This window comes from Scophthalmus maximus, chromosome 22, assembly GCF_022379125.1.
Source record: "Scophthalmus maximus strain ysfricsl-2021 chromosome 22, ASM2237912v1, whole genome shotgun sequence".
Taxonomy (NCBI): Eukaryota; Metazoa; Chordata; class Actinopteri; order Pleuronectiformes; family Scophthalmidae; genus Scophthalmus; species Scophthalmus maximus.
Window position 1 is genome coordinate 13420001 of NC_061536.1, and position 25400 is coordinate 13445400.

Sequence of the window (25400 nt, forward strand, 5' to 3'; positions counted from 1 at the left end):
AACTTTCATCTGCTCCGCCGCCGAGCGCGCTGCGTTAAAGGTTGATTGCCTTTTAATTACACTTGGCACCGAGGTGGCATTGTACGGCAGGTGGCTCCTGCCACAGGATGGTCAGTGATTTCTGTTCGTAAATCAGTTTCTTCATCCATTAACTGCTCTGTAGGAATTAAAACGACCCCTGAATGTGCAAAGGTTTTTTTTTTCGAGTCCAGTTTTGCACATGACTCAACTGCGCCTTGTCATTATCAAGATTTAGACTTCACTCTCAGATATTATTGCAAAATAGTCACTGATCCTTAAAATCTGCGCGGTTGAAACACAACGCATTAGTGGATGTGTGTGGCCACTTGGGGGCAGCAGAGAGGTCTGTGTATGTTGACCTCTGCCGAGGAGGTCATGAAATACACCCCAGATTTTGCTGCATTTCAGAAAGTGGCATTTAAATAATGAATTGTCATTTTGAATGACATGCTTGTTGTTATTATTTATATTATTATTATTATTATTATTATTATTATTATATGAATGTGTTTGAATTTATCTGTGGTGAGTTTAGGGGACATCAGCGCCTTGGTTCCGCCACTGACCTTGATGGTGACCTCTGTGCTCTCCGAGGGGTTGTCACACACAGACTGCATCAGAGATTCCTCAGTGAACCGGGTGTACGCGTCATGGACCACCTGCAGACACACACACACACACACACACACACACACACACACACACACACACACAAGTCAAAATGTGACCTACATCCAACAAGTTATCAAAAATACAAGAGCACTGCTCGAGAGGACATGAACACAAACACACACACACACACACACACACGAACACACACACAAACACACACACACACACACACACGCACGCACACAACGCAGGAGGTTGAGAGGAAACGGAGCTGTAATCTTTTCAACGTGTCGGGTCCTTTGAACTGCAGGAAAGTTCCTGGAAAGTTAGACGGAGGAAAGATGCACTTGGTTTGACGAGGGAAAGAGGAAGGACTGAGACGGATGTGTTGAAAGAGGGACAGAGCAAGTTGGGAAGGAAAATCGCTTGAAAGGCAATAACTAAATAATGTTTGTTTGAAAATACAATTGGTGAGAATATGATGAATTTTTAAAAAAAAAGCCTAATCCTTTATTTCTCCTTTCCAACAGTACCAACAGCAGCTGGTAAATAATGTATTGGTGCCTGATTAATACAATGAAGTTACACTTGAAGATTGTGGGCGGAGTCACTGCGGCCTCTCTTGTTTGTGTGTCTGATTGTTGGCGGGATTACTCAAAAAAAAACCCACAACCGCTGTCCATGGATTTCGTGGAGAAGTGTGATTGGTTCTAGCTTCATGTCGGCCTCTTGGGTTTAGTCCTGAAAGGTCACATGTTTGGTGTGTGTGTGTGTTCTCAGATCTACAAGGAAATCCGTAACCTGTCAGACCGACCGGCATCAAGGGCAACGGCTGTCATCTCAACCTCCACTGTCAATACACACACGCGACAACACACACTAGAACACACATACAGTACACATGAGGACACACGTTCTAATAAGACAACACACACACACACACACACACGATGAGTGGGAGACATAAGGGGCGTGTAACCTGCTGCCTTAACATTTATCCCACGTTTGATCGGTTGTAATGAACAAACGACACACTACTTGATGACTACAAGGAGTCGGCGCGTTGTGAACAAGTACGTTTGCACCGCGGCTCGTCAGGCTCGATGCCACGGCGGCGTCGATCTACGACGGAAGTTTCATCCAGATGTTTACTACGACGTGAAGAGAATGATATGCTACAGACTTCAATACTCCGCAGACTTTTCTCTTCACCAGCAGGTCGGTGAGTAAAAAACATCCGTCCAGGGAAATATCTACATGATGGATTGACTTCTCCTGTGGCGCCACCATGAGGGTGACGGTGAACGTTAGTAGTTGTCCCCGTAGATTAATATTCCACACATCATTAGGGTCAAATCTGTATCTTGCGTCATGTCATTTCCATCCACAGCTGTCTAAGTGTGCCAAGATGCAAAATTGAACACGTGACTACAAAAAAATATATTATGAAAATTCCTCATTAAGTAGTTGCAAGTTAAGTCAGAAAGATAAATGGTCGGGAGTCAAATTGATGACCTGTGCTCAATAAAAGAAAAGCAGCTAATGACTGGAAGTGAACAGCGATTATGAATAATCAAGCTTAGGTGATGCTGTATTCGGCCACTGGTGACAGTTTGGGAATAAATGTAAAGAGCAGCACGTTGCGGTGGGAGTGTTTCCATGTCAGGTCACATCACTGAAAAAAAAACTAGAATACAAACACACAACATTTAGTGCACAGAGACCAGACAAACACAAACAGAGAGACACACAATCGACTGTACATCATCAGGTTAACTCACTGCCCTTATCACGTACAGTACACCACACACAACGCCAGTACAGATACACACACACACACACACATTTGGATATTTACCTTATAAATCACACCACACCATAAAAACAACACCGAAATGTGCATATGTGTGTGTGTGTGTGTGTGTGTGTGTGTGTGTGTGCGCGCGCGCTTAGCTCGCTGGATCGCTACATACTGTAAGTTAAACGCTTATGATGATGTCCTCAGTTATCATAACGTGTAACTGCAGAGCTCGGTCCGAGCAGTGAGGGAAAGAGGAGAAGTGAGAAGATCAAGATATGGAATATTTCAAATATGTCACTTACGACAGAGAGAAAGAGCCACACAGAGAAAAACGCACCCAGCTGAAGTTACACACACACACACACACACACACACACCAGCGATGAGGAGATACAAACCATCGCAACAGGTCATTTAGTCTCTTAACGTGAAAAAGAACTGAGCTCCTTGTCGAGTGGAAGCAGCTGGTGTTTTCCACATGTTTCGACAAATCTGGTGACGCAAAGTAAATATGGGATTAAATGACTTGTTCACATGGACTCGTTTCTTTCTGTCAGGCGGCACCGTGACCTGGGTCAACGCTGCACCCTAAACCCTGAGAGACAGTTCTCACGCGGCCGAGCTGGTCAAACCCAGAACGTCTTGTGCTCTTTTGACAATTAAAGTGTATAAATGTACGACGGCGCATCAGTGCCACATTGAGAGAGAGAGAAAGTTGGAGACTCTGAGAATAAAGCCGTAAAAAAGTCATAATATTACAAGAATAAAGTCGTACATTTGTCTTATTAAAAGCATTGACTAACTAAACATGCGGAATATTGTTCCATTATATTATTATACTACAAAAATATATGTGTAGATTAACGAGGGAATACTGCGGCACAGCTCGGTCACGTGAGTATTCAACCGTCCGTCGGGATCACGGAGACAGTTTTGTCCCAAGTCCGATTCGCTTCAAGGTAAATCCATCGACTTTAAGCCAAATTAGGTCTCTGATCAACACTGAGCGCACATTTCTGAAACCGTCAGCAAATTAGGATCTTGTCACGCGACGGCGAGTTGATCAAGGAACTTATTTGCAGCACATCTCTCGCTACAGACACGGAAATGAGGAGGGAAGAGGAAGAAGGAGAAGGAGCCAGAACACATTTCTCTCACCGAGAAGCGGCTCCGCGTGAGGCTCCTTGAAGCGAGAGGGAGAAACGTAACGCACGGGCGACAGCGTTAGCAGACCCGCCTGTGGCCGTGAGCATGTACAGGCCGCACTTCCAATTCACTCAACAGCAACAGTTGTGAAAGTGAAAGATGGGACAATATGAAAAACATCTGGGACCAGAAAATCATTTTTCACTTCTTCACATTCTTAAATATATATATAATTTTTTTTAAAACACACACTGACACGCGACCCTGAACGACGAGGTAGTTATATACCTTTCACACAGAGGATGAGGAGGTTTCTCTCCAGTGTGTAAAGACTCCAACATTTAAAAACCCAACGAGTCCTTTGTGGTGCAAGTTGCTCACATTTCCCTCCCACGGTGTCGATGCACGCTCAGAATGACAAGCGTGACGTGAAGGAATAGTCGGACATTTACGGCGTCGCCATCGCAGAGTGTATGTGTGTGTGTGTGTGTGTGTGTGTGTGTCTACAATTACACACACACACACACACACAGAGAGAGAGAGAGAGAGAGAACATTTGACAAAATGCTCCAAGATAAATGAAAGTGCTGTATTGTATTATGTTATCACTCAAATGGAGATTTAAAATTCCAAGTTAGTAACATGAGTTATTGATATTTGTCTGATCCTCGTCTTGTACATTCTGCAAAGCAATCAAGTGTAATTTTAGGGCTGTTTTCGGCGGGGGGTGGGGGGTTGTTGTTGCTGATTGCTCCATAAATTCAGTCGGATGAAAAGATCATTTAATGGGAATGCTGGTGGTGAAAGAACGGGTTAACCGTCAGCGCAGCAGTTGGTCCGTCGTCCATTTGGAAAACGAACGCTCTTAAAAGTTATTTTAGTTTCAAATCATGGAGACGTCCAATAGCAAATCAGTCCCACCTCTTTTTTAATTACATCAAAATACAAACTTTGGCGATGAGATAGGACAAAAGAATCTATCCTTTTTTCTTTTTATCAAAACTTCTACGCAATTGATGGAGACGAGACGTCGTCGCATTGAACTTCTTTCCCTCGGTGGAGAAATCAATATCCGAGTGTCTTGTCGGCAGGTGAGTCCATCTATTTCTAATGGGTTTTTAATTGCTCCATGAATCCAGTTGGTTAACAAATCCCCAACTGGATTGATGGATGGATCTGTTGACAAGAGCGGGTTCACTGTCAACGCTCCGCGACACCAATCAGTCAGTTCATCAGTTCATCAGTTCATCAGTTCAGCATCGAGCAGCTGGGCGGAGGAGGGGCGACGATATTATATATTCTAAAAATACATGTCAGTGGTTCCAAAATGAAGCAGTGATTTTTATTACAAAAATCATTTGTCGGCTAATCGTGAGTTCCCTTGTGAAGACTCGCCGCGCGTTCAGCAGCTGGTACCCAACGAAAGAAAGCTGGTGCCAAAGTCTGCGACAGACCGCATGCTGCCAGGCTCCACGCTTGCAACCTGTGCTCACATATATACGCCTCATTAAAAATGAAACGAGTGACATTTTAGACCGCGAAGCTGTTCGGCTTGTCGACAACACACCTCCGGATAACAACAAGCTCACAAACGACAAGCGGAGACGGACACAGTTCAATGTACGACGGCCAGGTCGTCACGCCGATTGTGTTTCCGTGAACCGTCCACAGCCATTTCGATGTCTTTAATTTGTCTGTAACCACGTGTCTCCTGCGGGGGGGGGGGGGGGGGGGGGGGGGGGGGGGGGGGGGGGGGGGGGGGGGGGGGGGGGGGGGGACCCGCCTCTACCCCGTCATCCTTTCCCAGCCAACGCACACATAAGCGCACACACTCCCTCTTGCCCCCACGACAAGCCCACTGCTCCGCCAGCGCCTGGTCTGATGCCCACCGCAGTGGCCCGACCGCCCTCCTTCCTCCGTCGCAGAGAAGGCGCGTCCACCTTACCTGTCTGAAAGCGTCGCCGTCGGCCCCCTTGCCCGCCTGCTGAGCGATCAGCATCAGCTTTTTGTTCTTCTCGTTCCTCCGGTGCACGTTGTAGAGGCAGGACAGCAGGCAGGCGAGCAGCATGGAGGCGATCAGGCCCAGCATGGCGAGGACGGCCACGGTCAGGGGAGGCAGCTTATTGGCTGAGAGCAGCACGAGGACAGGGAAGGAGATGGGGGGGGGGGGAAGGCCTCCGTTACGAATAGAATTTGCAAAATCTTGACTACTGACACTCATGGTCTTGTCGTAGCTTTGTAACGAAGGACGATCAGCGGTTCGTCCACGGTCCGTCTCTTACCCTGTACCTCCACGTAGACGTGAGCCACAGTCAACCCCGCCAGGTCTGTCACTTTGAAGACGCCCGCGTCGGCCACGACGACCCTGTCCACGATGAGCTCCGACCCCACCGCGGTCAGCCTGCCCTCCAGCAGCGGGTCCGGCGGCGTCACCAGAACCCCCCGGTCCAGGACGAGCCGGTCCTGGTTGTCCGACTTGGGCCTGTAGACGACGCTGACGTCGGAGTGGTGCAGGTAGAGCTGCATCTTCAGGTTTCCTCCGTACGGGAGGCGCAGGAAGGTCTGGTGCTCTGTGGAAGACAGAAAAACACATATTTGACCCATATTTGACATAAAGAAGAGATCATATGTCAGTATTCAGGTATGATCATAACCTTTATTAACGTGAATGTGTTCTTGATATGTTTTTATCTACACCCGAGCCCGGTTTCCCCGCCGATGGGCTTAACCTCATTTTACCGACATTAGAATAAAGACTTCAACACTTGAGATTAACGCTTTGAGGACTTTCTTTGTCACAGGTAATTCGCTCGAGGGGGAGATAATGTAGTGTCTGCGAAACCAAGAGGAAATTTTGCAGCGTGAGAAACACAAAAGGGCAAAGGGTTGTCAAGGGTCAACTGGTAACACACACTCAAAATGCCCATAAGATTGACTGAGGCGGCGGAGCCCGGGTCGCCGCTCACCTCGGACGTTCAGGCAGTTCCTCCTCCGGACTTTGCCGTCGCGGTCGAGCACCGTGAAGCTCCCCTCGTCCGTCATCCTGACCGAGTGCAGCGTCACCCGTTTCTCCGACACGCTGAGGCGCCCCACGTACTCGTCCACCGCCACCGCCGTCTGGTTGTACAGCACCACGGACGGCGGCTCTGTGCTTCGCTGCGTCTCCGTTTGGTTGAGCTGAGGCAGACTCGGCCTTGACGCCGTTAAGAGAAAAGTGAAAAGATGTCACCACAGAAGAACTCATCATCGTCAATCTTGCTCGGCCCGATTCGTACCGCAGCAGGTGCTTCACCTCCAACTGCTGATGTGGACAGAGGTTCGAATCAACACTTGGCAGAGCTGAAGGCCTTTGTCTGTCCTACATTCATTCATGTATTTGAATTTGACTAGTTGGCTTTTAAATTTAGAGTCAAAAGAGCCAAACAATGTGTGATGGACATGGGGACGGTTCACTGCACCATCACCTGAACTCCAGGGTGACGGGGCCGTCGACGTGGTTCAGGTGGATGATGAAGGTTTCTCCGTACTTCACCACTTGCTCCACGGCGCAGTCTGGTCAGCAGGACGAGAGGAGAGAACTCTTTGTGACAGGAGCAGTCGTCAGGATGCAGACAGTAACCCAATCTTAGAGGCTTGGGGGAAAAAAACACTTTGTCGCCCGCAGCCGACGCCTTACCCCTGACGGTGAGGCTGAGCTCATGGACGATGTCGGGGTGGTCGCTGTCCCTGATGACGTACAGGCCCTCGTCCTTCTCCCGAACGTCCTTCAGCACCAGGTGGCCCAGAGAGTTGAGGTCCCGTCTGTTCAGCCCCTGGCCGCCGCGCATCAGAACCACCTCGGCCGAGTGATTGGCGCTGGACTTAAACACAACCTCTCCAACGTCCCCGGGCGGGACATCGATGTGGACGTCCTCCCCGAAGAACGCCGTCCTGCGCTCGGCTATGACTGGCAGAAACAATCCCAAGAAACAGATGAGGCATGAATTTACTTTGAACCCGACCGCACGTTCACCGTGTCTTTTCTTCTCGCGCAAACAATGTGCCAATTGCTCAAAACACGCTCTTTGTCATGCATTGCAATCGCAACAAGCATGCGACGTCACTGTACCTGTCAACGTTGCTGAAGCAACTGTGGAAGAGAAGATAAAGAGGGGGGTATTTTTAAATAAATCTTTTCTTAGTCCTGAGTCCTTTTTGTTCTGACTGAGAAACCACACAACTCCTAAAAGTACAGAATGTAAATGTCTCGCATGATGACAGTTAAATAAAGATCTGACGTCAATACAATGTGACTCCTCATAAGGAAATTAAATAGATCACAAAATAATTTAGTGTCTTCAGTTAGTTTAGTTTCGCAGGTTCCGTCTCTGCCGTTCATTTAATCCCACCTTCTCCCGAGTGACTGACTCTGTTTGCTCTTACCGGTGCAGAACACGGCGCTGAGCACTGCAGCGCTGATTACTGTCATCGTGAATACTCCTTCTCTGGAAGAAGAAAGAAAGAAAGAAAGAAAGGAAGAAAGAAACCCACACACCAATACACAACGGTTAAAACACTTTTTTCTGGCATGATTATGTTTCCAAAGGCTCAAATCGAGGCTTTCTAAAAAAATAAATAAAGATATATCTTCCATAATTGTCCGAAAACAGGTCAGCGACAATGTTTGCTAACCAGTCGAACACAATTCTGTTCCTGAGTTATGACGTTGAGTAATGGACAGAAATGTGCTCATGCAGAACACAATGATGTCGGTGAAGATGACCTATGACCTTTTGGATAAAAACATGAGCCCTTCTTCAGGCACAGTGACCTTGACCTTTCACCCCTGAGGTCTCGCTAGATCCTCCTTGTGCTCAAGTGAACGTCTTGAGCCCGATGTTACGGAAATCCCCTCCGTATGTTCACAAGAACGACGCGGCTGTGACCTTTGACCGTTGGCAAACCGAAATCAGATCAGCTCGTCCCTTGAGTGCCGAATTTGATGGAATCTCCTGGAGGCCTTCCTGAGAGATCATATCCACGAGCATGAGATGGATGGAAGGACGCGGCGTTGTGCCGTCACAAGCTCCCCTGTGTACGTTCGGTGGTGTTTTTAAATCTCCCCTCTATTCTAAGGCCAAACCAATCACCGCTCTCCGTGTCCAAACGTGACGGCGGTGCTTTTCGGGGCAGGGCTGCTCATCACAGCGCAGGGGCATAAAACCCTCTGCAGGGTACAGAAGCATGCCAACCCCTCCTGCTCTGCACCATCCTGCTACACCCAGTAACACTTCACAAACCAGCTGCTCAAATATCTCCTGTGAGGGAGAGCGCTGCCAAATCTCCTTGACAAAAAAGAATTCTACCTATAATGCTATCGGGGCGTACGAGAGTTACATCCTGGAGTGCGTGGTCATCCGTTTGGGTATGGACGTGATGGACAGCAGTTTCAGTACAGTTGAGGACACAGAGGACATCAGTGACTGCCAGGACTAAGATTTGGCGAAATCGATTTTGGAGAAAGATTGTTTGTTGTTGATTTTTCTTTTGACAGCACTGGTCGGGGTTCGACAGACGCTCTAACCACGAGGCCAAAAAGTCCAGAGTCGTAGCATCTCTCGCTAACACACAATTTCCATTGGTCCTTCCAATGCCGGGGTCTCTCCAGTGCCGGGGTCCGTCCAGTGCCGGGGTCCTTCCAGTGCCGGGGTCCTTCCAGTGCCAGGGGGCTCTCCAGTGCCGGGGTCCTTCCAGTGCCAGGGGGCTCTCCAGTGCCAGGGTCCTTCTAGTGCCGGGGTCTCTCCAGTACTGGGGTTCTGCCAGTGCCGGGGTCTCTCCAGTGCCAGGGTCCTTCCAGTACCGGGGTTCTGCCAGTGCCGGGGTCTCTCCAGTACCGGGGTTCTGCCAGTGCCGGGGTCCTTCCAGTGCCGGGGTTTCTCCAGTGCCGGGGTCCCTCCAGTGCCGGGGTTTCTCCAGTGCCGGGGTCCTTCCAGTAACGGGGTCTCTCCAGTGCCGGGGTTCTTCCAGTGCTGGAGTCTCTCCAGTGCCAGGGTCCTTCCAGTGCCGGGGTCTCTCCAGTACCGGGGTTCTGCCAGTGCCGGGGTCCTTCCAGTGCCGGGGTCTCCCCAGTACCGGAGTCTCTCCAGCCATCGCTAACGTGAGTGATGGGACGACTGACTCTAAACTTCTAAAAAGGCTGTTCGTGGTTCCATGGGAGATCAAACCAAAGTCTTTGTTGCTGAATGTAAACAGCACAGAACAAATGAGCACATAAAACCAGAGTCCTGCTGACTATTTGTTTTACTCAAATACTAAATCAGTTCCCTGCTGAATAATATGTGGCATGTTCCATATTTCAGACAGTTACAAAACATGAAGCAGGCGCCAGAGTTGTGGTCCTGTTTGCATCCAGCGCAGCATGAAGATAAAGGGAACAATGAAAAGACATTGAATCTCTGCCTGCTTCTTCAGATGAAGGATTAGAGCGCTATTTAAAGAGAAAAAAAAGAAAAGAAAAGAAGAAGACGAAGAAGAGAGCCCATCAACTTCCCGTCTGCACGTCAACAAAAAAACACACAAAGCCGCCGGTGAGAGCGGTCGAGGTGAGATTGAACGAAGCCAAGAAGAGGCCTGCCCCGGCTCAACTCCTCCTCTCATGACACCACTGGTTTTGGAGGGAGGCGTTCAGGCTGCACCAGAGCATGTGCTGTGAATGCAAAACGGTTGAAACTGTCCTGCATGAAAAGCATCTAAGAAATATAAGAGATACAGACGTAGGTGATGTCCTGCTGTCGGCAGAGGGCCGCGCAGTGTCCTCTGGAAACACTTTGTCAAATTGATGCGGTGAGGAGCAAGTACTTCATCCCCCTCGTCTCTCCTCTCCCACACAAACAGCAAGGCCTCCATCCTCCTCCTGTTACCGTCTCTCTCATCGTTCTTCTTGTTCTTCTTTGTTTTGGCGTCTTCTCGCTATTCCCACTGAATCCTGTTCAGTGTCCGTCAGATACTGATTTACTACCTGCACCTTATTATCACCTGTTACGTACCCGGCAATAAAACTGATTCTGATTCTGATTCTGATTCTGATGCACTGGGACAGTTCTGCCATTACATTAAATATCTTTTACAATCGCACGACACCCACAGATTTGAGGATCTCTCTCTCTCCCACTCTGGTGCTGCCACCACGTGTCTGTTCATTCAGTCATAACAATCTTCAAATCTAAAGAAATGAAATCAATGCCCCCCTATACTTTCCTCTTCTGCACCAGCGCCGCCCCCCCCATTTCCTCTCTCCACCCCCCCTCACCCTTTTACGCAGCCCATGAGGAGCAGCAGCAGCTGCTGGTGCAACCAAGGGTGTGTCATCCTGCTCATGAATGGGAGCTGTCCCGTTATCACAGGGAGGGGGGGGGGGGGGGGTAGTCCGGATGGAGGATGGAGGCGACTGAGGAGAGTTGAATGAAGAATGAAATACGATCAGTCGGACACTGTGATCCCAGAGTGTGTGCATTAAACAGGGAAATCAATTTGATGTGCCAGAGTAAAGCGTGTGTTCTCTCCGCCTCTGCAGTTTGAGCCAAAGAAGAATCTGCTGGAGGAGATTTTTTTCTTTGGTTTATCCATTTCAAAGACCTCAAGATGTGTCCTCGTTCCTCGCTGCATCCCTTCACACTGTGTGTGACAAACACTTAGTCAGCAGCTCGGATGAGTGTGCCAGAGCATTGCGTAACCACTTCCACGTCGGGGATGGACCAGAAAATACCCCCCCCCCCCCCCCCCCCCCCCCCCGCCCAAGTCCTCGGGTATATCCCAGGACGTGATCATGAGAAGAACCATTGAATAAAACCATGATTATATCATCATGATCCCACTGGCGGCACCAGTGCGGTGAATCGTTTTAAAAGGGAAGATGAATATTCAATTTTACAGAATTTGAACCCCAAAAAAACGACAACGGATGAGTGTGGGACTCCCGCGTCCTGGACCGCGCGTCCCCGCGGGGGAACCCGCAAAGTGAACCGGCCTGCTACATGTGTGGGACCCGGTCGCCCTCCATCCCTCCATCCCGTCATCCCTCCATCCCTCCATCCCGTCATCCCTCCATCCATCCATCCATCCATCCATCTCTGTCCCAACACGCCTTCGCCGCGTTGCCGTGGGTAACACGCCCTGACTCCCGATCCGGTCCAACCGAGCAAACACACCCACAGAAAGAACTGCAACATTCAACCTTCAATATATATATATAAATATGTATATTTATATATATATATATGAATATGAATATGAATATGAATCTAAATGGATGATGGTAATTATAGCCTACCTTTCTCAAGCCTCGGATCCGGAGGAGGAAAATAAAAATCGGCGGACTGAGGAGTTCAGGAGTGATGGATTCTGGAAAATGTGTCTTTTAGAAGAAAGAAAATGACATACAGCTGTAGATATGTATATCTACATCTATATATATATATCTTTCATTAATCTCGTCCGCCGCCCTCGACAGTCGACGGTACCGGACTTCAGTGGGCTCGGGGCTCGGGGACCAGCCGAAGAGCTTCGGTTGATGTCGGGGCGGTGGATCGGTGGAGATCGGCGGTGCTCGGGTCTCCTCGGAGAGAATCGTCGACTCTGGCTCGGAGCCACGAGGACGCGCCGCCCTGCAGGTCGTCCTCACACAGGAGGAGCATGTTGACAACGGGATTACTGATATTTTTGGTAAAGCAGATGAGGTCACGTGTCAGTGTTTCTCCGAAGAACTGGAAAGAAAAAGAAACAAAAAGTTTGGGGTCCACAAACCAAACGGTGACTGGTTAATTGATTTATTACATAATTAACAGAAATTAGATAATTAATAGAAAATTAATGGGCAATACGTTAAATAACTGAGTTATCCTTTAAATCAATGTTTTAACACTTGTTCACGTGTTAATATTAGCTAGTTTCTCAAATGTTATCTTCATCATTGTAATAATAATTATTATTATTTTTAATTATACATCTGGTCAAAAGAAAACAAGGAGATACAGTATAATAACTTTACTGAAGGGATATTGATGGAGCTGATTGAAGTGTGTTCCATTATTTGACATATATTGATATAACCAAATATACACCAATTATAGTATATATTGTACTTTACTGTTTTTGAATGTTTTTTGTTCACACTGTATTCATCTCCCCTTAAGAAGTGTGAGGACTTTCCAAAGCTGATCATCGATAATAACTGACAAAACAAGTGAGATTCTTTAAAACGCCTTTTTTATTTCTCCCAGTCAGTTGCACAGGAATTTTTTTTTAAAAACAAGACGTTGACAGACACAGTCGAGACAATATGTTGATTTACCAAATACAAACGACCTGTGTTATTTGATAGTGCAGTTTTTTCCTTTCGTTCGCAGGACAGAACATTTAATATAATGACATATTTAACTTTTTTAAATTTTTGAAACGTGTTTCATGAAGCGTTAAAGGACGAAAGTGTTAAAATGACTCGCGGAATTATCAAACATACGGAATCGGCAGCATTACGCGGTAGAAATTAAAATATTTGGACAGAAAGAGCGAGGTTCAAATTCAGAAAAGTGCTCACGGTAATAATTTAACGTTTCAACCTATCGCAGTCATTTTGATATTTTTAAATCCATCTTTTAGGCTCTTTGGATTCTACTCTTCCATTTTTTTTTTCAGGCGTCCTCTTCCACCTCCTCCTCGAACTCGCCCTCCTCCTCGGCCGTGGCGTCCTGGTACTGCTGGTACTCGGAGACCAGGTCGTTCATGTTGCTCTCCGCCTCGGTGAACTCCATCTCGTCCATGCCCTCGCCCGTGTACCAGTGGAGGAAGGCCTTGCGTCGGAACATGGCGGTGAACTGCTCGGAGATGCGCTTGAACAGCTCCTGGATGCCCGTGCTGTTGCCGATGAAGGTGACGGCCATCTTGAGGCCGCGCGGCGGGATGTCGCAGACGGCCGTCTTCACGTTGTTTGGGATCCACTCCACAAAGTAGCTGCTGTTCTTGTTCTGCACGTTGAGCATCTGCTCGTCCACCTCCTTCATGGACATGCGGCCGCGGAACACGGCGGCCACCGTCAGGTAGCGGCCGTGGCGAGGGTCGCACGCCGCCATCATGTTCTTGGCGTCGAACACCTGCTGCGTGAGCTCGGGCACCGTCAGGGCGCGGTACTGCTGGCTCCCTCGGCTGGTCAGGGGGGCGAAGCCGGGCATGAAGAAGTGGAGACGGGGGAAGGGCACCATGTTCACGGCCAGTTTCCTCAGGTCGGCGTTGAGCTGCCCGGGGAAACGCAGGCAGGTGGTCACACCGCTCATGGTGGCGGAGACCAGGTGGTTGAGGTCGCCGTAGGTGGGCGTGGTGAGCTTGAGAGTGCGGAAGCAAATGTCGTAGAGGGCTTCGTTGTCAATGCAGTAGGTCTCGTCTGTGTTTTCCACCAGCTGGTGGACCGACAGCGTGGCGTTGTACGGCTCGACCACCGTGTCCGACACCTGCCGACGGAGACAAGAGGTGAACCTGAGCTCACAGTGCCAGAGGGCTGTTCGTGCAACTGAGCCGACTCTTGGTATTGACGTCCGTCAGAGGAGTTACCTTGGGAGAGGGCACCACGCTGAAGGTGTTCATGATGCGGTCGGGGTACTCCTCCCGGATCTTGCTGATGAGCAGGGTGCCCATGCCGGAGCCGGTGCCTCCGCCCAGGGAGTGTGTGAGCTGGAAGCCCTGCAGACACTCGCAGCTCTCCGCCTCTTTCCTCACCACGTCCAGGACCGAATCCACCAGCTCCGCCCCCTCTGTGTAGTGACCCTTGGCCCAGTTGTTTCCTGCTCCGCTTTGACCTGAGGAAAATGAAACTAGTATCATTTCTTTTTCACCCCCGCCGTCTCCCACTCCAGCGTTGTGCACACATGGGTGAAGTCAATCAGTATAAGATGAGGCTCAGTCTAGATTCATGAACTCAAATTTCAACTGGCGCCCAAAACCCCTTCCGGGTCTGAAGAGGTTAAAAACTTGTGTGTCCTTGGAAGACGTTAAACTCGATTAAAGACTCGCACTTCCTCTCCACTCGTGTGTGTGTGTGTGTGTGTGTGTGTGTGTGTGTGTGTGTGTGTGTGTTCTTACCAAAGACAAAGTTGTCAGGCCTGAAGATTTGCCCAAAGGGTCCAGAGCGGACCGAGTCCATGGTGCCTGGTTCCAGGTCAACCAGGATGGCCCGGGGCACATACTTCCCACCTACACGCACGCACGCACACACACACACACACACACACAACACGTCAGACACTTCATGCACAAGTACAAAAGGAAACTAGAAAGATTGGTCTTTGATATTAAATTCTGTGCAGTATAAGTCTGTTTCTGTGATACAGACATATCATGTGGATGAACCCAAAGTGTCACTATTGAATATTTCTCACAAGAACATTTGACCGCTGATGGATTAGTGTAGTACCCTCAAGTGACCACTGGGTGGAGTCAAACGTTACACACCGACACCAAGCAGCATCTGTGATCATATATTACACTTGTTATTTCTGAGAACTTAATCTGAGGCTCATCCATCTGATTGTCAGTAATATCAGCTCACTTGGGTTTTTTTTAGCTGCTGAGTAAATCTGTAGTATTTTTTAAGACAAGACACATTTATACATTCGGTGAAAGACGTAATAAGGTGGGCTACACACTGACAGTGAGACTTAAGATGAAAACAAACAAAAAGAAAACTAGAAGACAATAAATAAGAAAATAAAGATGATGGGACTATGTGTGATAACATTTAGTGTAGGGCGGACAATACATTATGCAATGTCGTCTTTTTAAATTCTCATTTTATATATTTATTGTACAGATATGTGACCTGAAAACTGTATTTCTGTATTATTGTTGGAATGCTGATTTAAACTTGTCTGTGATTTGTATGTTTTTTTGTGAAAGCTACTTCTGAAAGGTGCTATATAAATAAAATTATTATTATTATTATTATTATTATTGTGCAGAATTATAAAAGTCAGCAGGGCAATCATGAGGACGGATTTGAAAACGGAGAGATCAGGAGGGAGAATGCCATATGCAGCCATTTGACAGATGCACAAAGAGCCTAATTTGTCTTACCTGCTTAAATTTAACCCTTTTAAAGCCATTCAGCGGGGCAACACTCGTGGATCTATACTTACCGGTGGCTTCGTTGTAATACACACTGATCCTGTCCAGCTGCAGGTCGCTGTCTCCGTGGTAGGTTCCCGTTGGGTCGATGCCGTGCTCGTCACTGATCACCTCCCAGAACTACACACACACACACACACACACACACACACACACACACACACACACACACACACACACACACACACACACACACACACACACACACACACACACACACACACACACACACACACACACACACACACACACACACACACACACACACACACACACACATTAGCAAGGACAAGAGGCTGTGCACGTTAACGAAGGTGGAAATAAAATGTCAAATATATTAAAACACCAGTAACTCTGTTACTTTTACTCCACTTTCACGTGCAGCTTTAATGTTAATGAAATGCTGTGCAGGCACGTCAGTGGACATGCCTCAGAAAGAGGAGACTTGCTCGTGTCCATTAAAAGACCATAACTGCTTGCAAGAGGACGGACGAAGCAGCCAAAAACAACAGAAGAAGTACTCGATTCATTTGATCCTATAAATGGATCAAATCCTATAAATGTACACTCTGACCGCAGATGTATAATAAAAGTTTAAGAAAGACAGAGGATTAATCAAATGAAAGTCTCATGGACGTGTCCTGTTTCTGCTCTTTGGGGAAATTACCAGGAAGAAACGCAACAGAGACAATGGATAAAGCAGTAGAGATAATGGATGGATGGCTATTTGTGTTTGAAGACTATTTTAAGAACTGCATACTCCCTGAAAACTCCTCGTTCCGCTTCAAGTCTGCGGGTCAGTGAAGGCACCGCTCCGCCAGAGGATTGAGTCGACCCCGTTTCCACGGGCCGAGACATTAAGGACAAAACTCTGTTGAGACCAGAGTACAGACTGTCACAGCGGCTCAATCAACTGGCCCTAATCTGTGTGTGTGTGTGTGTGTGTGTGTGTGTGTGTTCAGGAGAAAGATGGAGAGATAAGCAGCAGGAGGTTGGCACGACTGTGTGGCAGTAGTGTTTGTGTTTGTGTGAGAGGGAAAAGAAAATCCCATTTTTGAATCTACTGTCACCTCACTATCTTTGGCTGTCCCTGAACTCACCCCCCCTGGTGATCGCCATGGAGACCAGTGGTTCAATTTGACCTCAAACATTTTCATTGGACAAGGAACAGAAATGATAACCAATACTGAACAAAGTATAACACTTAGGTTACCCGGTTTATCGTGACGTGATCTAAAAATGGACGATAACGTGAAGTCACATTTCTGAAGCCAGTTTTATTTAGAAATAAGATCTTTAGTGCTGAAATCTGGATCATCGTGTCTGCGGGAAGTTACTCAGCGACAGAGCAGACGGTTGGAGATCGACTGGGGAAGTGAATTCAGGATCAGAGTTAATCCACCGTAAAATTGGGGATGACCTCAGCCGCAGCTAAGTCCTCTCTGTAAATACTCTCGTCGTTTACTGACCGGGGCCGTCGAGCAGCCGAGTCTGAGTCGGCCCATATGTTGTCCCCAATTTTTGGGGGGCATTTTGGCAACTGATTATCTAAAACAACCACGGGTTCATATTCTTGTGACAGACCGACCAGTTCATCACCTGATGAAGCTCCGTTCAATTGACCAGCGACGTCCAAAACAACAACAACAATAACAACACAGTGACACAGAAAACACTTTGTGTGTAAACAGGGTTTTCGGGGTCACTGGGGGTTTGGGGGTTTGGGGGTTTGGGGCCCCCCCCCCAGGGGGGTCGTTGTGCATGTGACTGAAGCAGCCATTTTAATGACCTCATCTTTTCAGTGCAGACACACTGAGCCACTTGTTATTCATTTTATTTTGTCTGAAAGTTTCATGTTATATATATTTAATATTTATAGGTTTTAAATCTGTGAAACAGCCTTGTAAGAGTGTATTTAATTATAAAACAAATAAACAGAGAAAACAAGTTAATTGTTGTCAGGCAAGAAGAGCTATAACTTTAACTTGTCAATTTAAATGAACTCTGATTTCTTGTCCAATTTTGCAGAATTGTGGTAAATATATATACAATTATTTATTTTTTTAAATAGGCATTTTATTGTCTAGTGATCTACTAAGAACTAGTAGAAGATGGACAGATTCAACAGTTAACTGAGGCTGTGGGGTCTGACCCCAGTTACAGCTTTACAGAAATAAAAACATATTTAGTTGGAGCAAACGTCTATTTTATCTTTAGAATTAAATAAAAATGACAGTGAAAGTGTCAAAGTGCAGAGCAAAAGATGAAGCCTCTGTCAGAAAAAGTTTGCACAATCAAACACTTCACTTTCACAAAAACAAAAAGAAGTTTGGCAAAACTTCTTCTTCTTCTTACCTTTGCACCAATCTGGTTCCCGCACTGTCCCGCCTGGATGTGCACGATTTCCCTCATGATGGCTGCTGGTGTGTGTGTCAGTGGAAGTGATACGTCGGTCCAGGGTGAAGTGGAGCAGCTGCTCTGAGCTACTGACCGACCACAGACGGTCTGACAGACGCTCCTCCGCTGCACTCAAGCGTCCGCACAGCTGCGCCTCCTACCGGCGGCGGAGAGTAGCGACATCTCCGTTCACTCTAATGTTTTTTTTTCTTCCAGCAATGGCGGATCCCGTAGCGTCTCAATAGTTCCCGGAAGTGAGCAGCAGCGCATTGGAGTAGCAACAGAATGGATCAATGGACCGTCTGTGTTGCACTTATGAAGGGTAACACTTAAGAATATCTGATATAATCTGATTATAAGAAATAATAATCAGATTGTATATTGTCAGCACATCTGAATCAAATCTAAAATGCCCATTAAATTATGATTTATGATTATTTATTATTTTAAGAAAACGTATCGACTAACTGCATAGAGTAACTACATATGCACGTCGTTCTGCTATATTGTAAATCGATACATTTACTGACTACTAATTACCAAAAATCGCGTATCTGTCGCTCAGAATAATGGTTTCGAATTGCGCGCCAAGAACTTCCGGGAGCTATCGGAAGTCTACGTGAGTCACGTGACGTGCAAACATTTTGGATTTACGTTGTCACGACTCTCGTTTAACGGCGCTGGAGGGCGTGAACCGGGGGGGGGGGGACGCCGTTCACGCGTGTGATTGGCTGCTATGATCGAGGGCTCGGCGCTGATTGGCTGAAAGGGGAGATAGATTTTTTTTTCCTCTTATTTTCTCTCGTAAGGGGTCTCCGTGTCTCAAAGGCAAGGGCCGGAAGAGGAGAGGGAGTGCCCGGGTGTAACTGTAATTCCCCATTAATCTGAATTAAAATCGAACTGAATCTAATTAAACTAAAGTATTATGATAAATGTTGTGGAGTAAAAAGTAAAATAGTTGAAGAATAAATCAGTTAATCAAAATAAACAACAATAGAGAACAGATAATAAAAAATAAAATAAATAAACACACATGGATTAAATGTGCAGTCTTACATTAATGTACATGCGCGTTCCTTCAAGATCTGTCAAGGTTGCAAATATTATAAGTAATGCAAATAATACATTAGTGTTTGTTATGGCATAGTATTTCTATTTTTTTATGTTAATTATACCTCAGATTCTGTTTCTATTTCTACTTTATTAATATTACCCCACTTTAGCCCTGTGCTGCTGTGTCAATTCTGGATTTTAATGAAGGTTAATCTTATCCTTTCTTATCTCAACTTATCTTATCTTGAGTGTATATAGATATATAGAGTCTATCTAAAATTAGAATAGACAATTTAAGTTCCGGATACAAGTGTTTTTTTACAAGCCCAGTAGCATTGAAGCAAAGGGAATAAACCTGAACCTGCCTCCTGATAAAACTCTCGCATGCAGTTCTGCGCCGCGCCACCAGGTGGCGGAGGCACGCCGGTGGCGCGATGGGCGTGCTCAATAGAATCCGCTGAGCTGCAGAGTGAGACTCCGTGTTGTGTTTACTGTCCGCATCATCATCATCATCGTCATCATCAGCCACCGGAGCCTGACGTGAACAACCGACACCGGGGAGTAAAGAAACGGACACCGTTTATTTCTCTACCAACAGCACCTCGTTCGTCTTAGCAGGTAAATATATCGCATCCTCACCTAGTCGCTGTTTATGAACACAAATGTGTGTGTGTGTGTGTGTGTGTGTGTGTGTGTGTAGATTTCACTGCGCAACATTCGTGTAAATTAGATTTTGTTCTTCTCCCCTCCCTCCCTTTTTTATTATGGCAGACATACAACAGAGAAGGTTAGCTCGTAAAAAAAAAAATATTTGAAAAAATATTGAAATGTATTAAGTGTAAGTGGAATTGCAATACAAAGAGCTGAACAGAAAAACACAAACAGAGCAATATGAAATGGGATATGATTATAAATGCATGGCACCTAAGTAGCCTAGATAGCTTACATACATGAAAATAAAAATATAAACCAATGCATAACATGTCATATATAAAAATCAGTGGATAACATAAGTAAAACATGTTCTATATTAAATTCATTAAGAGAAAGACAGACTAAAAAGGAATGTCGTAAGGTTTATCTTAAAAGTGTAAGTCGATTTGTGATACCCTGAGCTCCTTTTAGCTGCTTTCAAGTATGTTGTTGCTGCTCTGTTTTTGTTTCCAGTTTGAAGAAGGAGCAGCAGACATGTTCTACACCTGTGGTCCCAACGAGGCTATGGTGGTGTCAGGTAAACATGATGGGCCACAGCTAGCTATAGAAAAAAAACATTGTTTTATTGAGTATGTACAGAAGTTGTTGCTTTTCATTGTTTTCCATTCATTTTGAAGGCTTGTGTCCAAAGTGGACAAAATGTTCCCGTTGTACAAATAATTCAAAAGAAAAGAATCGTGTCCATGTTACAGAACTCTAGACGAAGGAATTCTGGATTTTAGCTTTTGTGTATAGAGTCCAACCGATATCTGGGTCGGTTGATAACATCGTCCGACGTGAACCTTTCGCAGAGATATCATATCGTTGCATATGAAATCTTTTATTGTACAGAATAAATAATGCAGGGAATTTTTAAGTCTCACGTGAAATAAATTGTGTTCGATTTTCTTAATTCTAGTTCTATATATTTGGTCGTATTTGTTTTTCTTTTTTTTATTTATAGTTATTTATGATAACGTTTTTTATGGTTAAACTAAAATATCAAGCCTCAGTTACATTTCCTTGTCGTAAAGTTTTGTTATCGTCATCTTAGGAATCATTGACAAATTAATATATATATATATATATGTATATATATATACATATATTTATTTCTGTATTGCTGTAGTTTTGTGATATCTACAAGACCTAGTAAAGCAGCGACTCTGTGATCTGAGCTTGCTCTTGGTCTCTGATCTCTTCCCAGGCTTCTGTCGTTCTCCTCCACTGATGATCCCTGGAGGCCGAGTGTTCGTCATCCCGTGTATTCAGCAGATACAGAGGTAGGCTAACGTCCGAATCTCTCTTTTCTTTTTGTATCTTCTGCCATCCGCTGTTGTTTACTGATCTTCAGTTCAATTCCTGATGTTGTTGTGTACACCACTTTAATTTACATTTAAAGCTTTTGTAACCATTGTAACTATGGCCAACAACCGCCTCATGAGAGCAGTTTTGTTTCTGTATCCCTGTCAAATGTAATTTATTAGCCTGCGAACAGACCAGACCAGGATTCATGTGGATCTGCTCCTCCCACATGAAATCCACTTCCTGTTCCAGGCACCGCACTTAATGCTCGTTTGCCTGCGATGTAGCTGCGTGGCCTCGATCCTGTACCGGCTCAACCCTGCACTTCACTGCCTGCAACTCAGCTTGACGAATCCAAAAAGCGGAAATGACTTTACTTTGATGTATACCATTAGAGCAATTTATAATCAATCAATACATTTTATTTTATTTTTTTCCCTTTGTGCGCCTTTACCCCTGACAGGATTTCCCTGAACACTCTGACTCTGAATGTGAAGAGCGATAAAGTCTACACCCGCCACGGAGTGCCCATCTCCGTCACAGGGATAGCCCAGGTCAGTGTGCACAGAGGACCGGATCATGGTCCCCATCACGTAAGGCCCCCGGGCTGCACATGTCTCCCACGCTGAGACGTGTTTGGCACATGCTACTCCGCAGGTCCTAGGGGCCCTAGTGGTCAGCCCGGTCTTTTAATTTGCCAAGAGGCCCTGACACTGTGAGCGCTGAGAGACCCAGGGGCAATAGTGGTCATCTTATGTTTCAAACACCATCGAACCCGGGGGCCCTCAATTGGTAGGTGCTCAGGGATCTTGGGAGCAAATTTCGGACAAAGGGCCGCCAACCTTGCAACTAGACTAAACATTCCAAAGAGTCAGGACAGAAATTTCCCCCCGACGACCTCATCAGCGATGTGCCGCAGTCTGTAATTACAAACGAGTTGCCGTCTCACCCGCAGATGAAGATCCAGGGTCAGAACAAGCAGATGCTGGCCGCCGCCTGCCAGATGTTCATGGGGAAGTCGGAACCGGAGATCGCTCAGATCGCCTTGGAGACACTGGAGGGCCACCAGCGGGCCATCATCGCCCACTTGACTGTTGAGGTGAGACGCCGAACGTTTGAGATACATACTGTCTGTTTTTGATTTTTCACCTGACCAACAGAGCTATTATAAAACTTTGTTTTGAACTTAATACAGTGAAGGAAATGATTCACAGGTATTGTGGAACCGACTCCCGCGTCAAAAGTAAATATCTTCCTCTCGCAGGAGATCTACAAGGACCGCAAGAAGTTCTCGGAGGAGGTTTTCAAGGTGGCGTCCTCCGACCTGGTCAACATGGGCATCAGCGTGGTCAGCTACACGCTCAAAGACGTGCACGACGACCAGGTACTTGCCTCTTCGCCGTCGTCTCCAAAGACCACGTCACGCGGCGGTTTTCAGGAGGAGAAGCGTTGCTACGTAGCTGTAGATGTTTCTGCTCTCACAACACTCATCCCACTCTTCCGGATTATCCACACAGGATTACCTGCACTCACTGGGAAAGGGTCGCACGGCCCAGGTTCAGAAAGACGCTCGCATCGGAGAGGCCCAGAACAAGAGAGATGCTGTAATCAGGGTGAGAGATAGAACTTTGTTTCCATCTGAAAGGATATTGTTAGTCCTCTGACGGTGTATAATAAATTGTGTTCTTCATTTTGAGAATGTGCTTGATGCCGTAGTTATGTATTAGTCTGTTTACAAAGTAGTCCGTCACTTCTTTTCTGTAGTCATGTTTTGCTTTGTCACCAAACTGTATTTTTAGCAACTTCACCCTGTCATTCCCATTGATCCTCTCTCTCTCTCTCTCTCTCTCCCTCTCTCTCTCTCTTTCTGCAGGAAGCTCATGCGATGCAGGAGAAAGTCTCGGCCCAGTACAAGAATGAGATCGACATGGCAAAGGCCCAGAGGGACTATGAGCTGAAGAAGGCCGCCTACGACGTCGAGGTCAACACCAAGAAGGCTGAGTCGGAGATGGCCTATCAGCTGCAGGTACACAAGAGACAAATACCACCTGGATCAGGCCACGACAGAATTCTTTCAGTTCTAACGTCCGGAAGATTTGTTTTCTCCCCATTGCCAGGTGGCGAAGACGAAGCAGCGCATCGAGGAGGAGAAGATGCAGGTCCAGGTCGTGGAGCGGACGCAGCAGATCATGCTGCAGGAGCAGGAGATCACCCGCAAGGAGAAGGAGCTGGAGGCCAAGGTGATGAAACCGGCAGAGGCTGAGCGCTACCGCCTGGAGAAGCTGGCCGAGGCTCAGCGGTGAGTTTGCTGGACGATGCCGGGTGTCGGCGGCCGGGCTATCAGACAATACACAAGACGCTGGACGATGGACTCATGTTCTAGTGTTGTTAACGATAAAAGAAGACCTGCAACAGTTAATCGATTAGAAGTCCACTACTAAATGAATCGGCAACTATTTTGATAATCGGTTAATTGGTTAAAAAAGTATTTATTTAATTTTAAGTCAAATTTCTCTGATTTCTGCTTCTTCAATGTGAATATTTTCTGGTTTCTTTGCTCCTCTGTGACAGTGACCTGAATATCTTTGGTGTGTGGACAAAACAAAACCATCATCTTGGTGGTTTTGGGAAACACGATCAACATTTTGCACCATGTTATGAACCAAACAACTAATTAGTTAATCGAGAAAATAAGCGCAAGGTCAATCAGTAATGGAAATAATTGTTATTTGAAATATGAAAAAAGGTGTTTATTGGCTGTTTGGGTCTGAATCTGTGCTTCTCTGTCACTTCTTCAGTCTGAAGTTGATCATGGAGGCGGAAGCCGAAGCCGAGTCCATCAGGGTGAGTCACATCACCGCAGCAGAAACCCAACTCCGCTAACTTTTTTGTATATTCAATATTTATCTTATGTGCACACCACCAATGTTATGTGTGTGTGTGTGAGCCTCATTTACAAAGTATCTGAGATGGGTGTGGCCATGTTGTGGCTTGGGGTTGTCCATGAGCTGTAAAGGAAGCGCACGCATCTCTTTCTTTTTTTGTCTCCTTTTTTAGATCAAAGGTGAGGCCGAGGCATTTGCAGTGGAGGCCAAAGGTCGCGCAGAGGCGGAGCAGATGGTGAAGAAGGCGGAGGCCTTCCAGCAGTACAAGGATGGAGCCATGGTGGACATGCTGCTGGAGAAACTGCCTCTGGTGAGAGACAAAATATGATTTACAGTCCAGAAGGACCATTAATGCCAAATATACAACCTACCTTTTCTTCGTCTGCTGCCCGCGGGTTTTAACACTGTTGGTGTTCTCCCACCAGATGGCGGAAGAGATCAGCAGGCCTCTGTGTGAAGCCCACAAAATCACCATGGTGTCGAGTGGAGGCGGCGAGGTGGGCGCGGCCAAACTGTCGGGAGAGGTGCTGGACATCATGACCCGCCTCCCGGAGGCGGTGGAGAAACTGACCGGCATCAACATCTCCCTGGTAACAGTCACTCTCTCCTGGACATACCTTCCAACATGTATTCCTTTTTCATTTGTTTTAGTTTGGTCTGAACATCTGTCTCTGCTTTTTTCGCTCCCATCTCTCCCTTCCACAGGTGACGGCTCGCACAGGCTGAGGAGAACCAACCAAGCGGGCGAGCGGGCAGATCGACTTCACTCTCCCTCCGTCGTCGTATCGTCCACATCTCGTCGCGATGTTTCTGTGCTTAGGGAAAATGGCAAACTGTTGCACTCGTTACCGTTTTTTTGTCGCTGATTAGCAGCTTTTATCTGGGGCTCAGGTATTGTGTATACTCCTCCCGCTACAGTTACAGTTGATGTTGTTTTTTAAAGAGACCCTCCAGTCACGTTTTAAAGTACATGAAAATAATCTGCTATGCCTAATATTTTGTTTAACATTGTTTACCCCCAAAAGAAAGTTTTTAAAAACCCAGTGAAATGGGGCTGGAAACCATCCACTCTCTCTCCCTCACTGAGGAATTCTGAGACTATGAATATTCATGAGATGCAAATAACACAGGCCCCGCCCGCCACAGCTGCTCGCACTAGGTTGACCGGTGGAAGAATGTGCACAACGAGATGGCTGGCGGCAACATCGGCGAGACTCATCCATAAACCTTTGCTAACGCTAACTGTCTGCTGACACGCCTGCCATCCAAATTGATTGAAACAAGCAACAAAAGTAACTGTAGTCTCTGTGCACCCAGTACTTTTTCAAACTTCTCGT

General features: G+C 46.6%; 3 protein-coding genes across 3 annotated transcripts in view; 1 reads left to right on the plus strand and 2 right to left on the minus strand.

Moving 5' to 3' along the window:
• Positions 1-12130, minus strand: part of LOC118292231 — a 14055-nt gene extending 1925 nt beyond the window's left edge. Inside the window, exons 1-9 of the mRNA XM_035620985.2 lie at positions 11889-12130; positions 8003-8064; positions 7689-7709; positions 7257-7526; positions 7045-7132; positions 6547-6773; positions 5863-6150; positions 5526-5707; positions 588-680 (exon numbers count right to left, since the gene is read on the minus strand). Coding sequence (XP_035476878.2) covers positions 588-680; positions 5526-5707; positions 5863-6150; positions 6547-6773; positions 7045-7132; positions 7257-7526; positions 7689-7709; positions 8003-8048 — 1215 coding nt within the window. The 5' untranslated portion in view covers positions 8049-8064; positions 11889-12130. The remainder of the gene's footprint in view (positions 1-587; positions 681-5525; positions 5708-5862; positions 6151-6546; positions 6774-7044; positions 7133-7256; positions 7527-7688; positions 7710-8002; positions 8065-11888) is intronic.
• A 676-nt stretch (positions 12131-12806) lies between these two features.
• Positions 12807-18748, minus strand: LOC118292232 (tubulin beta chain). Its single transcript, XM_035620986.2, has 5 exons — positions 18086-18748; positions 15742-15850; positions 14690-14800; positions 14162-14406; positions 12807-14061 (listed from the first exon to the last, which is right to left on the minus strand). The coding sequence occupies exons 1-5, from the start codon at positions 18140-18142 to the stop codon at positions 13249-13251; spliced, it is 1335 nt and encodes a 444-aa protein (XP_035476879.2). The 5' UTR covers positions 18143-18748; the 3' UTR covers positions 12807-13248.
• Positions 18749-19567: 819 nt separating this feature from the next.
• flot1a (flotillin 1a) lies at positions 19568-25111 on the plus strand. Its single transcript, XM_035621396.2, has 13 exons — positions 19568-19798; positions 20348-20411; positions 21081-21156; positions 21642-21732; positions 22134-22277; positions 22443-22562; positions 22696-22791; positions 23052-23204; positions 23296-23477; positions 23977-24022; positions 24236-24373; positions 24489-24653; positions 24769-25111. The coding sequence occupies exons 2-13, from the start codon at positions 20369-20371 to the stop codon at positions 24787-24789; spliced, it is 1275 nt and encodes a 424-aa protein (XP_035477289.1). The 5' UTR covers positions 19568-19798; positions 20348-20368; the 3' UTR covers positions 24790-25111.
• The last annotated feature ends 289 nt before the right edge of the window (positions 25112-25400 follow it).

What these genes read in the sequence shown, in the direction of transcription:
- LOC118292232 (XM_035620986.2), bottom strand. Translation starts at nt 18,142, where the DNA reads ATGAGGGAAATCGTGCACATCCAGGCGGGACAGTGCGGGAACCAGATT. An exon ending in GTATTACAACGAAGCCACCG is followed by an intron (nt 14,801 to 15,741) that starts GTAAGTATAGAT and finishes GCGTGCGTGTAG; the next exon opens with GTGGGAAGTATGTGCCCCGG. An exon ending in GCGTGGTGCCCTCTCCCAAG is followed by an intron (nt 14,062 to 14,161) that starts GTAACTCCTCTG and finishes CTCCGTCGGCAG; the next exon opens with GTGTCGGACACGGTGGTCGA.
- flot1a (XM_035621396.2), top strand. Translation starts at nt 20,369, where the DNA reads ATGTTCTACACCTGTGGTCCCAACGAGGCTATGGTGGTGTCAG. An exon ending in AGAGAGATGCTGTAATCAGG is followed by an intron (nt 22,792 to 23,051) that starts GTGAGAGATAGA and finishes CTCTTTCTGCAG; the next exon opens with GAAGCTCATGCGATGCAGGA. An exon ending in CCGAAGCCGAGTCCATCAGG is followed by an intron (nt 24,023 to 24,235) that starts GTGAGTCACATC and finishes CTCCTTTTTTAG; the next exon opens with ATCAAAGGTGAGGCCGAGGC.